This window comes from Typha angustifolia, chromosome 8 (assembly GCF_048772165.1).
Source record: "Typha angustifolia cultivar Huaian chromosome 8, ASM4877216v1, whole genome shotgun sequence".
NCBI classification, from domain to species: domain Eukaryota; kingdom Viridiplantae; phylum Streptophyta; class Magnoliopsida; order Poales; family Typhaceae; genus Typha; species Typha angustifolia.
This window is the reverse complement of record NC_133246.1, coordinates 4,486,692-4,501,593: the sequence shown is the minus strand read 5'-3', so window position 1 is coordinate 4,501,593 and position 14,902 is coordinate 4,486,692. Positions and strand designations below refer to the sequence as shown.

General features: G+C 43.2%; 2 protein-coding genes across 2 annotated transcripts; both read right to left on the bottom strand.

Moving 5' to 3' along the window:
* Nucleotides 1–4,641: 4,641 nt before the first annotated feature.
* LOC140765145 (probable membrane-associated kinase regulator 1) lies at nt 4,642–6,120 on the bottom strand. Its single transcript, XM_073104085.1, has one exon. It carries the CDS (start codon nt 5,898–5,900, stop codon nt 4,794–4,796), a length of 1,107 nt encoding a protein of 368 aa, XP_072960186.1. The 5' UTR covers nt 5,901–6,120; the 3' UTR covers nt 4,642–4,793.
* A 3,329-nt stretch (nt 6,121–9,449) lies between these two features.
* Nucleotides 9,450–14,731, bottom strand: LOC140764158 (magnesium-chelatase subunit ChlH, chloroplastic). Its single transcript, XM_073102556.1, has 4 exons — nt 13,186–14,731; nt 13,017–13,099; nt 10,609–12,411; nt 9,450–10,527 (listed from the first exon to the last, which is right to left on the bottom strand). Exons 1-4 carry the CDS (start codon nt 14,597–14,599, stop codon nt 9,673–9,675), a joined length of 4,155 nt encoding a protein of 1,384 aa, XP_072958657.1. The 5' UTR covers nt 14,600–14,731; the 3' UTR covers nt 9,450–9,672.
* Nucleotides 14,732–14,902: the final 171 nt, after the last annotated feature.

Sequence of the window (14,902 nt, the reverse complement as noted above, 5' to 3'; positions counted from 1 at the left end):
TCAACTGTGAGACTTATGTTAAAAGATTGTCACTTTATTCTTTTCTCTATCTATCTATCTATCAGATTGTAATCATTAAATCAATAATTGAATTGATGAAACTATATGCTTGCATGCCTTCTCTCAAAATATAATAATTATAATAATGAGCACAATTTGATTGAGATACGATAATAACTTGGTTGATTCATTTTGTGAGAGTTGGTCTAAACATGTTATCACAAGCATGATAACATATTGATTGCTCACATTTGGTGATTATGATCTCAATTACTTTAATACCATGTTAACTCACCGACTATTAGTAAAACTTAAGCTATTAGTCCACGTTTACTTGTGGAATAAAAATAATGTTTTTTTTTTGTAATAAGCCTCCTAAGTTTGGTACAGTAACTAGATAACAATTTAACTTCTATTACTAATTTATCATTCTTTCTCCTCTTATTTTATAAACCTTTTAAAAATTAATTTAATAATAATTCAAACTTACTATTATGCTCCTAGACTAGACATCACTTAATTATTATTGCTGCTACTGTATCAAAGTTATTTTCATTATTTGGTTTACAAGATTACTAATTTCCAATACAAATTCTCTATTCTTCGTTACTTTAATATTAAATTTATGTCACATCAAATATAATTATTACTCATTATATTAATAATCAACTAAACAATAGAATAATTTATATTAATATTAGCTCTCTTCTCTTCTCTTCTCTTGATATTAAAAATTAGAATACTTTTTTAGAATTGAACTTATTCCACAAGCGAACTATGCCTTAGAAACAGTGATTTTTATTTTTGATATTCTTAATACTTATGACGTGAAATGAGCACCACGAGATACAAGTCTAAGGCCTCGCTCAAATAGCTAGCCAAATTCGACCCAAGCCACTTTAGAAGAAAGAGTTCAAATTTCTCCATGTTGACCTTTTATAGTTGGTGACCAGCGAATAGATCTGAAGGTAGTTCATCCACATTGGTTAGCAAGGGTTGTGTACTTAAAAGCAAGTCATCCATGTAGAAGAAGGGGGGATAGGTGAACATCCCTACTTTATAGTTAGATCATACATGCACTCTATAACTAGACAATAAACCATGATCAACCCCGTCATTAAAAGGACGAGACATAATCAGAGAGATAATGATGAACAAATACGGAGAGAACAAATACCCCCTATTTAACCGTTCCTAAAGTAGTAAACCTAGGCGACATGATGCAAGCTTTGATCCATATGCACCGCATCTCCTCTGAAAAATCCAAGCAAGCCGGCCTCCAAAATAATCTAATCATATGTCTTCTCTATGTCTAGCTTCAACATCATCATCATCATCAACAGAGGTTAGCCATGCTTGTCATTGACCTTAAATGGGCCCACTAAATCAATCAAAATCTAAATAATTATGATTTACCACAAAAGAATTATTAAAGAAGACAGTACTCGATACCACAAATCAAAACATATTAGACATATTAGGACAAGGCTGTGGTCCATTCTACAAATATCCTTCAAAAAATAATTCAAAAATAATAGAGTCCACAGGCGACATGTGGATGCATGTGATTGCTCGCAACCAGTAAATTTTGAATCATTAAAAATAAAAATAAAATAAGAAACCACTGTTGGTAATTATAAGGTTTACTTTGATTTTAATTCAAAACAAATCCAAGTGTAGATTGGATGATCTCAGATTAGAAGCAGAGTCCAATCTAACCTTCTACTGGTCTCTTGCCTTGGTCCCATCTCTCTTATAGAATATTGCATGTGATATGCACATGAAGCTTTGTAGTTTTTAACATAAACTAATCTAAGTTGGTGAGATTAAATTTAATTGGGTCTAATCCCTATTTATTTTATTTTCCCTTGGAAAAAGAAGGGGAGAGTGGGTTAGACTAAACTGGCCAGGTAGGGCACAGATGTCCCAATAAATTACTACACATCCAACTCAGATGGGTTGGTCGGCTCGAGTTAATTACATTTAGCCCCCTCTTAATTATCTTATTTTTCATATACACTCCTGAATTATTTTTTATTTATTTATTTTTATCTCATAGACCTCCTGAGTTAATAAATCCTCACTTCAAGGAGTTTATGTAGTTTATTATTATTTTTTTAATGAAGGAAAAGGTGTATATGAAGGGGTGTTATTTGTAAGTCATTAAACAGGGGAGGTTGGGAGGAGTTAATACTAAGATTGGATTGGCGATTGATCATGAACCCTTCTCTGTTCGTGGTCTAAAATGCTTAAGAAAAGATACTTTAGAAATAGCAGTCTCTGGGATGCACCAGGAAAATCTAAAGGCTCATGGACATGGAATGTGGCACAATAGGTTGAAGAAACTCTTCAAAAGAACAACGATGGATGGTGGGTAACGAAGAGTCTTTCAACATTTTAAAGGATCACTCACGAAGTTTTTGATTAATATAGTAAATTACATAGTCTAAGCTTTAAGTTATGTGTATCACTAAATTATTACTCCGAACTAAACGTCGTCGAGACATGCTCATTGTATTATTGAGCTGCTCCTTTATACCAATAGTACTATCGAGCTATCAATCGAACTGAGCCATTGAGTCAAGCCATTAAACTACTAAAAAAAATTTTCCTTAATAATTATTTAGGATTAGAGCTGATCTTATAACCTTTTTAGTCATAGGAAAAAGTACATAGTAACTTTTACAGCTAGTGTCAAAGGATTTCATAGCGGGCTCGAATTAGAATTGGAATATGACCAACGAACTCCTCCCCCTCCCATGTATAGCTCTCAATTTACCTCGACTAGATAGATTGTTGATCAACCGGACAAACTGATAAGAACCTGTTTAAACTTTGGACAACTATGTTATAAATTTGCCTACAGAGCACATGCCAATGGCTTCCACCTCCTCGAACCAGTTGCAGAATTCCATCTGGAAGAAGAATACCTAAAAGTTAGGAGATTGTTGAACATCTACTTCTATCATGCCCATCTGCGATGGCGGTTTGGCTTTCCAGCAACTTAGCGCTCAAAGTTGTTAACAATCATCTGAGGCTCGACATATGAATCAATCTCACTCTTAGCTCTCACGTATCACTGGAGGACATGGCTTACTGCTTCCAATCGAGTACTATGGAGTCTCTGGAAGCCAATGAACACTACTTCTCAAACTGGTCAAAGAGGCCAACGACACCTCAATTTAAGAATTAGGTAAAGTGGGGGGTGGCGCTGGAATTTTTATCACTAAGGACCTCTCAAAATAGAAGGGGTGATTTGGTCCTTTTAAGCTATTGTGCTAATGCCCCCAAATCATCTAACATCAAGCCCATTGAATTGAATTGAATTGAATTGAATTAGATCCCACAGAAAGAAAAGAAGCATGTTCATGTGTTAGTGGTCCCTCTTGCATACGCCATGCTCCTCGGCGAAGCAAGAAGACAACCGAAACCGAGAAATACGGCTACTCTCACCTCGTTTCCTGTTTCCTTTCTTTGCCTTTCATATATGTCGGTTGCCATGCAGAGGTGGAGGAATCTCTTGTGCTTAGATCCACATATAATGGATTAACTCGATCATCAACAGATATTCATTCAGATTATTCACAAGAATAAATGATCGATAGTTGTTCCTTGGAATTTTTTTGGTGCATAGAATAATGCCACAGGTTTGTCTACAGGACCTCATCAATTGATTTCATTTTCTTTTCCCTCTAAATAGTGAACTTTATTTATTCTGAAATAAAATTTAGAATTAATCTGAACACTCAAAACTCGAACGTCAAATAAATATTACACAATGTCATCGGATTATCCGGTAATTGTTTGGATCACAGGCAACAAGTTGACACATGCATGAAAGCAATACGTTAGATATATTTATCAAACACAATCGTGATTAAGACACATTGAGATCCAACTTTTGCATCTAATCGATCACAGTAGACGATGCCAAAGATTCCTCTCCTTTAAATAATAATCGTCTCGACTCACTACGCAATACGATCCCAATCATCAATAATAACGATATAAAAGCATAGATTAAAGTGATCCTTTCTCTTTTTGATCCGACTGATGCGATGCCTTACTTGTTCGAGAGGGAGTTTAATTTCTCGATATGAAGTTTGACGTTCACTGTTTCATGGTTTATGTGGTATCTAATTATCGTAGCATTTTAAAAAGGAGCTTAATGAAGACAAAAAGTCAACGTTCGTCACCGAGATCTCTCCCTGTCATAAATGATCATGAGCTGGATGTTAAAGAGTACAACCACCAGAGCCGCTTTAACTGCTGTGTAGATATTAAGTGGCCTTCTTTTCCTAAAAGTTAGGTCTTTCTCTTCCTCTGGTGATCACTTTGGGGAATTGGTTGCTAGTTATTTGGTGGATTGGGTGTGGAAGAAGAAAAGATTATGGAGTTTTTTAATCCCTCTCCGAACGTTTATCTATCCACATTTTACCTGGCATACAAAACATCAAACATTAATCTAAAAATGTTGATCTGTTGAGCCGTTTAATTTAGAATAAATTATTGATCTTATCGTCATATTTTAGCTTTAATTATATACATCCGGGTTGAATAACTTGGAGGAATAAGTTTATGAGGAAGTTTAGTTTGGTGAAGTAATCAAAATTATGATGAGGAATTAAACCAAAGAAGAACTGTCCAACCAACCTAAAATTTAGAAAGAAATCAACGGCCAGTGTGGCAGTACATGTAGCAAAGCAGCATTTGATCATTTTCCCACAGCCATGCACTTCCCCAAGCTTTAATTAATTAACACACTAGAAGATAGTAATTTAAGCAAGTCATGATCAAGACGCATGCACCTCCTCGTCGCCGTTGCTCGCCGGCGGCGGTGATTTCTTGTGAGTCCCCTGAATCATTGAGCTCTTGCAGTGTGCGATCGCTCCCTGAATCGCGCTGTGCAGCTCCTCCATCGACGAGGCCGACGGCGGGGAGGAGGCTACCGGCGGTAACAAATCCGGGAAGCCGCCGCTGCCGCCGCCGCCGATGCAGAGCAGGCCCGAGTGGCTCGGCGACGACCGCATCGAGGAGGGGCAGCTGGCGGCGGCCATCTTCTTCCGGGGAAACTTGAGGTTGCCGGAGAAGGAGTTGGAGTGAATGTAGACGCCTCTGCGGTGGCGGAGCACCCCGCCGTCGTCGTCGTCGTGCTTTTTAGTGGTCGTAGCTGAAGTGGGTGTTAGCTTCTCCTTGCGGATGGAGAAGGAGAAGGTCTTCTTGGTGGTGGTGTTGTTATTATGGGGCAGAGGAGGAGGGGAGCTCTGGATGTTGCTCTGCTTCAGCTTGTCGTAGAAAGGCTTCACCTTTTTGACGCACTTCTTGATGACTTCCTTGGCGGAGTTGGGCTTCTTGGCGTCGAGGTCGAGGGGGGCGGAGGAGTCCTTCTTGCTGCCGCCGCGGTGGAGGAAGACGGAGGAGAAGCGGGTGGCGAAGGAGGAGAAGTAGTACTTGGGTCGTTTGGCGGTGGAGGGAAAGGAGGAGAGTTTGGAATATTCTTCCTCGGTGACGGAAGAGGGGCGGGAGGAGTCGGAGTCGGTGGGGAGGAGGAGGAGGTCGGCAGAGAAGGAGGAGGAGGTGCTGCCGTTGGAGTCGCGGGAGGAGGAGGTGCTGCCGTTGGAGTCGCGGGAGGAGGAGGTGGCGGTGTCGGAGGACGAGGAGGTAGAAGAGGAGGAGAGGAGGAGGGTGCGGACCATGGAGATCCTCGGGGAGAGCTGGAGGGGTAGGAGCTGACCCTTGTAGAAGAGCTCGTCGGCCGGGCAGAGCTGGGAGGATAACCTCTTCGATGACGGCGATAGAGACACCGTGAACTCGAAGTCCGAGGACGAGGACGAGGACGAGGCGTCTCTCGGAGAGCCGCCGCCGCCGCCGCCGCCGCCGTGATCTCTTGACCTGCCCATCGTTTGCCTAATTTGCTCGCTCACGTAGTGATCGGAGAGAGTGGTGGAGTTTCCATTTCCATGAGAGAGAAGGAGATGAGAGGAGGAGGGAGGGGGGTTGGACGGAGAGAAATATTTGGGTTGGTGAGACTAAGGTTCATGTACGATTGGCAAGCCGAGGTGTTGGGAATGAGAAATGGTAGATAGAGAGCCAGAGAGGGGATGGTGGACAGAAAGGGGGAGTGTACTTTGATTTCTAATTATTGGGGATCATTAATTACGTTGCTTTCCCGTTCCCTTTTCTTTTTTCTGATTAAAATTTGTATTTAGCACCCTGTATTTAAAAAAAATAAAAAAAAATCCTTGGTTCAACCCCTTTGTTCTACAATTTGCAAATAGAACCCTGCATTTTCTTTTATGATTATAACCGGATGAGGATCTAATCCCACTTTTATTCTGTATTATCAAACAGTTAGCCAACCAATTTAAGATTTCCACATATCAAAGGTGTAGGATTCCAATCGAGAAACGGCTAAAACATAGGGTGCCATATGCAAATATTCTTTAAAAATTAAAAGATAATAATAATAATAATAATAATAATGTGTGCAATGTGTAAGGGCAGGAGCATGTGGAGGGAAGCAGATATCCATGCTGCTGCTGCTGCTGCTGTATGTATCTTTGACGACTCCGCCAGATGGAGGAGTGTGTGGACTGGGAGAGACGTGCTAGTGCTAGTGCTATTGCTATTGCTAGTGCTTGAGATTGATTTGATTTCCTAAACCGTGTTCTCTTCTCCCTTCTCCCTGCAACCTTCAATTATTGCACATGCCATGCTAGGTGACTCCTTCCCCATTAATTTGTGCAAATTATCTATTATTAATCCATTTACACAGTTATTTATTTCATACGAGTTCTAAGATTTTAATCTATTTAACAGCAAAATAACACATAACTTCAAGGCTTTAGAGTTACGTAGAGTTATCAGAAAGTAACTAGAAACGACGCCCATGCAAAAGTAGCAGGTTTTATAAGGTACTCACATAAATACAAAATTCTGAGGGGGGTAAACATGAAAAATAAAAATAAAAAAGAAACCCCAAGTTCATTTCTTGGGATAATTGAGTGCTTAGATTTTTGTCACTTGCTATTGGGAATTTGGTAGAAGTCATGCACTAGCTCATAGAGAGATAAGGACAAGGGTTTTGCTCCCTCTTAAATAACCATTTCTTAACCCTAGTTAGGCCGTCCTTCTTAGTCAGACTTTCAATGGTGCATAAATTGTTGGTAGATCTGATTAGGTTTTTATTAAATATAGATTGAGATTTATGTATATATATATATATATATATATATCAATAATTTAAATTTATGAAAACAATGAAGTAAGAGTAGAGGAAGATAATTTTATATTTTTACTGTGAATACTAAAGATATTCTCATAAATATAAATACACCAATTTATTTTCACTAAAGGAACCAAGAAATATTAATAGCTTTTACCCTTTTATATGACAGCTGTTGGTGACAGTGTTTAGCAGAAAAGTAGGATCAAGTAGAACTTAATAATATCCTTATACTTAATTTTCTAGATCCATGCTTGCTGGCCTTCTGGATCAATAAATAGTTCATTAGTTTGTGTACACCCTTACCCTTGCATGGATCAAGCTAGCCTTGAATGTTTTAAGACTTGTTGCAGTTTTAATGACAGCCATTGATGTCGTGATGACGATCTACAGTGTTTATCTCTATATCTTAATAATTTCTGTAGGTTTTATCTGAGCTGAAATAAAAGATCTCATCAGCACACAGACTTGTTCTGAGAGAATAAAAAATATATAAAAAACCTAACTAACGAGGTGGTGATCAATGGGAGGATCTCTTCCAGGTGTTGGATTTGATCTGATTGGTTTCTACTTTGAACAAGAATAGGTAATTAGGCCTTCAATATCTGGCTGCAGTGATCTAGATTTGCCAATTGTATTGGATTCCGCTCAATTAAAGAAATGAGCTTTCCAGTGGTGAAGTCTATCCTGGGATGTTGATGTGTTGGGTATCAGTGGGCCAGTTTGCAAGCTCTCTGTGCCTACCACTTGCAACCCTGACAAAATAACCCCAAATTTAGGGTTCCCACCACCCTGTCTTCTGTTTCTTTTGTCTTTCAGTCCTGTTCAATGTAATCAATGAGATCATTTGCTTCAGACTTGTTCTGAACTTTTTCCTCCGTTGCTGTTTCAGTTACCAACTGGCATTCTAGATTATATTGTCAGACTAATAGATTGTAATGTTATGAGGTATAGCTTTTAGTTAGAACTCTCTTCACTGAGATTGGGAAATAAATGACAGGAAGATTTATCAAAACTAACTATAAGATTTATTTTGTTTACACGCTACCTTATCGGGTATTTGTCTCTAGACTCCTACATTTTTTATTTAATGACGACCCAAAAACACTTTTAAAAGCACTTCACCATCTTATTAATCTCCTCTATCTTCTCCTAGACCTCTATTGAACACACATTTTTCATCTCTATTTTTGGCATCTCTCGTCACTCCTCTCTCTCATCCATTTTATCCCGTGGGCACCAAAAATTGAATCTTATGCCAACTGACTTCCCTCAATATCCCATCACACCCTATACTAGCTAGGCTCAACAATAGTCACCTATATTCATCCAAAGTAAACGCTAATAGGAGGGAGAGTAAACTCTAATAGTAAAATCGTCTACTCATTGCTTGACGAACAGTTAATTGATTGTTTGTCATCGTAGAGTAAGCACTTCAGATACGGGCTCATCATCATAACCACAATTTATATTGAGGGTCAATGCGAACATCCGCACTATGAGTGTCTATTTGGTATCATTAGGTCTATATTATCATACTTTTATACCTCTAATTTTAATATCTCAATTAAGATGTTTGATCCTCGTCTAACAATAATATAATTGTCCATCAAAGTTTGAGGGACATGTTTTCAGTCTCAATATAGCATGAAGCTACAAGGAAAGGTTCTCCAAAGTAGGAACGAGGTCACGCCACTGAGATAGGGTTTATGTCACAACGACCAATAGGGAAAGGTTTCAAAAACCCTCCTTATCCTCAAACTGGAAACATAAAAAGGTTTATTTTGGGCGCTTTAGTTGCCAATTCATAGGCCTGGCTGAAAAAAGATAAACTATTTAGTGTCATATTTTAAAGTCAAAACTACTGAGCATATCAACATAGTATATCAAGACGATGTGTTTACTACTGTAGTACTACAACTTTAACTGAGGCTTAAGCACAGATTGACACTGACAACTAATGTGCCTAAGATATGCTCTATTTAGGTATTTAGTGACTATTTGGGTAAAAATTTTTTGATTTTAGTATTAAGTGACTATTTGGATAGATAATTTTTTGATGAGGACAACTCTGCTTGAAAAGTCGCCGTAAAGATCTAATTAGAGATAATATGGGCTTCCAATATGTAATTCTTAATGAGCTATATAGAAAGAAACCAGAAAAAGGGAGAAGACAACTACTTATGTAGATCAATATATGTACACAGATTAGGATAGTCAGACATTTACTCCTGCAAACACTTGTTCCTCCAAATTCAAAATCGGGGAGAAATGAAATTTACTTAATTAGCCCATGTTCTTTTTTTTTACAGTACATGAAGTTCTTTCTCATGTCCTTTTTACCAATTTACATAATCATATATTAGAAGCACAAATGATACATAGATCAATTAAAAGAGATCAATCCAAATTCAAAACACCTTGATATGAGATCAATCGAACTATATTCACCTCTCAATCCCTTCGATCTTGTCTTCCACCTCGGAGTACAATTGCCTCAGCCTATCCAAGTTCTCCTCCGAGGTCTCCCAGTAGCCTCTCCCGTTCGCCTCCAAGAAGGTCTGCACCAACTTCCTAAACGAGTTGGGGTTCGTCTCCAAGAGCTTCTTCCTCATCTCCTCGTCCTCGATGAAGGTGGTGTTCGCCTCCTCGTACACCCAGTTATCCACCTGCCCTGACGTGGCGCTCCACCCTACGGTGTTCGTCAGCCTCTTCTCGATCTCCCTCACTCCCTCGTATCCACTCTTCATCATTCCCTCGTACCATTTTGGGTTTAAGAGTTTGGTTCTTGCGTCCAGCCTAACGGTCTCGGCTAACGTGCGCACCTGGGCGTTGGCGGTGGTGGTGTCGGCGACGTAGGCGCTCGGCTTCTTGCCGTCGGTGCGGAGGGATTGGACGAGGTTGGTCGGGTCGGAGTCGAAGTAGTGGCTGACGTCGGTGAGGGAGATCTCCGACGAGTCGAGGTTCTGGAACGTGGCGTCCGCGGTGCTCAGGGCCATCTCAAACACCTTGCGCTTCTCGGTCATGCCGACGCCGGGGGCGTCGCAGTCGAACGCGAAGGACTTCCGGCTCAGGTACATGTCCTGGAGCTGCTTCTCGTCGTTCCACGACGAGTTCTCGACGGCTAGGTTGACGTTGGAGGAGTAGGAGCCAGAGGCGTTGGAGAATATGCGGGTCGCTGCCTCGCGAATAGGCACGTCGAGCTCGGCAGCCTGCTGCATTGCGTGCTTTCGGATGTAGTTTTGCTCTTCCGGCTCGTCTAATTCCGCCACCATCTTCACTCCCCTATCGAGCAGATTCATCTGTACCATATAGAATTGAGCATATTAGTTCTATCAATGTTCAGATATGGATGTAAGAGTACTTTGTGGATTTGAGCATACTTGGTTGATGAAGAGGTCCCTGAAGACGCCGGAGCAGTTGACGACGACGTCGATCCGAGGCCGGCCGAGCTCTTCGAGGCTGACCGTCTCGATACGGTTGACTCGGCCTAAAGTGTCAGCGACCGGCCTGACACCGATCATCCACAGAACCTGAGCCAGGGACTCGCCGTAAGTCTTGATGTTATCAGTGCCCCAGAGCACCAGAGCCACTGTCTCCGGGTACTTTCCCCCGTTGTCAATCTTTTGCCTCTCGAGCAGCCGGTCCACCACTACCTTCGCGCTTTGCATTGCCGCGGCAGTCGGGATGGACTGTGGGTCGAGGGCGTGGATGTTCTTGCCGGTGGGGAGAACCTTCGGGTTCCGAATTGGGTCGCCGCCTGGGCCTGGCTCCACGTAGCTGCCATCAAGGGCTAGTTTCAAACTAGCTAGCTCGTTGTCCGCCACAATTAATCTCAAACACTCTGCTAAGAACTCAAACAATGTTCTCAGCTTCTCCCTGTCTGCTCTCAGGAACTTGGTCTTGGATAGGTACTGCACCCATGGTTCCATCAGGCCGAAGCCAAACATTGAGGTCAACTTCTCGGCGACATCAACGACTTGCCCCTTCTTATTTGTTGTCCGATCTACGAAAGTTGATATGGCACCACGAGATGCGTCTGTAATCTCCCTCAGAAGCTGGACATCTGCGAGGATACCCTTGTCACTTCCTCGGTAGACGTCTTCGATGTTCCTTCCAACGGTCTCCGCTAGTATTCCTGGTAATGAGTATATTCCTTCCTCAGGACGGTCAAGGGCAGCAATGTTCACCAATGTGGCCACTGCCTCAACGGAGCTAGGAGGCTCACCGATGACATGAAGCCCGCATGGTAGAAGTCTAGACTCTATCTCCATGATCTTGGAGTACACTTTACCAACCACAAGATCTCTGTCGTTGGCTGAGAGCTCTTCCCCTTCTTCCGGCAGGCTCACATCTTTGTCGAGGTTGCACTGCTTGGCAGTGCTGATGATTGAGCTCACGATCTGTGGGCCACGTCCGGTGTCCTTGAGTGACTGATAAGATGCGATTAGCTCTGAGAGCTGCTTGAGACCCTTGTAAAGCCCTGCATTCTCAGCAGGGGGTGTTAAGTAGCTGATGGTGTTTGCATAACTCCTGCGTTTCGCAATGGTTGCCTCCGATGGATTGTTTGCCGCATAGTAGTAGATGTTAGGGATGTTTCCGATGAGACTGTCAGGGTAGCATGCATCGCTCATGCCGACCTGCTTGCCAGGCATGAATTCTAAAGACCCATGAGTACCGAAATGCAGAACGGCATCGGCTTTGAAGATCTTCTCGACAAAGGAGTAGTAAGCCGCAAAACCATGGTGAGGACTAGCTGACTTTGAGAAGAGGAGACGCATTGGATCACCCTCGTATCCGAAGGTTGGCTGCACACCAATGAAGACATTGCCATACTGCTTTCCATAGACAAGGAGGTTTTCACCATCTGAATTGAGATTGCCTGGGGGTTTGCCCCAGCTCTCCTCCAACATTGAAGCATAAGGAGTGAGGGACTGGTACTCGCGGACATTCATCTTGTAGGCGATGTTGAGGTTAGGACTACTGAACTTAGCCTCCTTGTCATGGATCACATCCTCGATAAGGGCCTCGGGAGTATCAGGAAGGCCTTCAACATTGTATCCACTTTTCTTGAGGTCTGAGAGAACAGAGAAGATGGAAGAGAAGACGTTCAGGTAGGCTGCTGTACCCACATTGCCTTTGTCCGGTGGGAAGCTGAAGACAGTTATGGCTACTCTCTTCTCCTCCTGCTCCACATGATCAAGTAACAGTTTAGTTTAGCAAACAAAAGCGACGCTATATAATTTTGCATCTATTGCAATCTACACTACATTTGTAGAAGAATTACAAGAACATCAAACAACAAACTTACTCCATACAATTGATATTCTCAGTTGTATGTTTGTTCTTTAATAGCAACTACAACTGATGTTTCCGTCTACAAGGAATAACAAATAAAACTAAGAAGAAGTGATATATGATAAAGAGGTTCAAATTGATTCCAATAAGTTGGTCTACTCCTATTTGGCTTATATTCTTGGCACCTAATTGGATTATGATTCATCTGTTCCTCAACATAACTACTGATAACAAAAGATGAGACAATTTGGCAGTCCTACCGTAACACAGGCATTATAACAAACAAGAAGTAAGCAGGAAGAAGGACAAATTACAAGCATAATATACTAAATCTTGCACTTATCTCTCTTGGATTTGTTCATGCCAATGTAAGCAACTATGTTATAAGTTTGTTTATGAAATTCTGAAAGGAGAATGGAATAAAAATTCTAAGCAAGAATGCTGCAAATAGTCTACAAAAAGCAATAAAGAAAGCTAAAAGCAGCGAGAGTACCTTTGATTTTTTCTTCAGCTCAGCCCATCTGATTGCCCTGGTACACAGCTGGTCAATTCTCTTATGCAGCGCATGCGATTTTCCTATAACCAGTACGGAAGATCAAAACATACGCATTGGTAAAAGAGTAACAAAATTGCATCAAGGAATAAGAAATAAGTCGTCTTGCCTGTTCTCGGATCACGGCCAGAGAACACGATGGGCTCCATCCCACCGTCGAGCTCCGGCAGCGCCACCTGCAACGCCACCTGAATAGGATGCAAGCCGAGCGTACTATTCAGCCACTCCTCCGTGGTCTGGAACACCAACGGCAACGCCACGATGTACGGCACGTCGATCTTGCTCAGCGCCTCGATTGCCCTCGGGTGGTCCTGCCTCGCCGGGCCCCCGACGAGCGCGAACCCGGTCAGCGACACCACGGCGTGGATGAACGGCTTGCCAGTGATCGGGTCGACCAGGTACCTCTCCGCCGGCCCGGAGAAGTCCAGTCCGCCGGCGAAGATGGGTATCACCTTCGCGCCCCTCGCCTCCAATTCCATGATCACCGCGACGTAGTGGCCGTCGTCGCCAGTGACTATGTGGCTCCTCTGCAGCACCAACCCAATGATCGGCGCATTTGGGTCTTTAAGCTTCTCATGTGCGTCCCTCCTCGTTCCGTACCAATTCAAGTACTCCTTCACATCGTCGTACATGCAAGGCGCCAATGGATGCCAGATTCCGCTGTCTAAGAACAGAACTGGGTCGTCGTAGTCGATCTTGGTCCCTTTGAGAGCAGGGATGTAAGACCCGGAGATCATCTTCAAGAAGTTTTGGAGGTTCTCCGGCGAGCCGCCGAGCCAGAACTGGAGGCTGAGGATGTAAAGCCTGGCGTCCTGGGCCTTGTCGCTGGGCAAGTACTTGAGGACCTTCGGCAATGTCCGGACAAGCTTGAGCATGCTCTCGGCGAATCCCGCCGACTGCTTCTTCCTCTTGAAGAGCTGGAAGAAGGGGCTCTTGGATTGCCCGAGCTGCGACATGCTGAAAGACCCAAGCTTGTTGAGCCGCATCACCTCCGGCATCGACGGGAAGACGAGGACGGCGTCCATCCGATCGCGCTCCTTCTCCACCGCATCCTTCACCTTCAGCGCCAGCTCCTCGACGAAGATGAGCGAGCCGATGAAGACATTCGCGTCCTCCAAGTCCTTGCAGAAGGCCTCGTAGGTGCTCGCGTCGCGGAGCTCCTCAACCAAGTACCCCACCACCTCGAACGACACGTGGCGGCGCTCGGCGTTGAGGGTGCGCACCGCGGCGGAGAGGGAGGACTGGTACTGCGCCTCGAGGACGACGTATACCACCTTAACCCTCGGAAGCCCCCGGTCGTTCCCGTCGGGGATAATGCGGCGGACTTCGGGTTTGGTCTGGGTGAAGAGCCCGTTCCCGGCGATTGCGCACCGGATTCTCGAACCGCATCGCGACGCGGCGGCGTGGCTAGGTCTTCTGGGCAGAAAAGAGTGTAGGAATGCGTGTTTCTGGGAGGCAGAGGAGAGGTGATCGGTTCTTGTAGAATTGCGGACGGTGAAAGGAGTAGACAACAAGGAAGACATCGGAAAATTTACTAACGGAGTTGGTCCTTCTGATCCTACCTAAATTTAGCCTTTGTGAATTGCTCAAAGATTGATGAGAGATGGTCTCTCTCTCTCTCTCTCTCTACTGTCTGCCCCCCTCTTCCACTAAAACTTGAAAAGGGAGGAGGAGTTATAGTATTTGGAAAGGGTGGAATGTGTGGAGAGAGTGAGCTTGTGGAGATTCCAATGGTTGAACCTAGGACACGTGGCCTTGGTGGGAACGTAGAGAGAGATTTGTGTATGTATGTGCTTATCTCTGGTACAGGTGGGGACGGGTGGGGA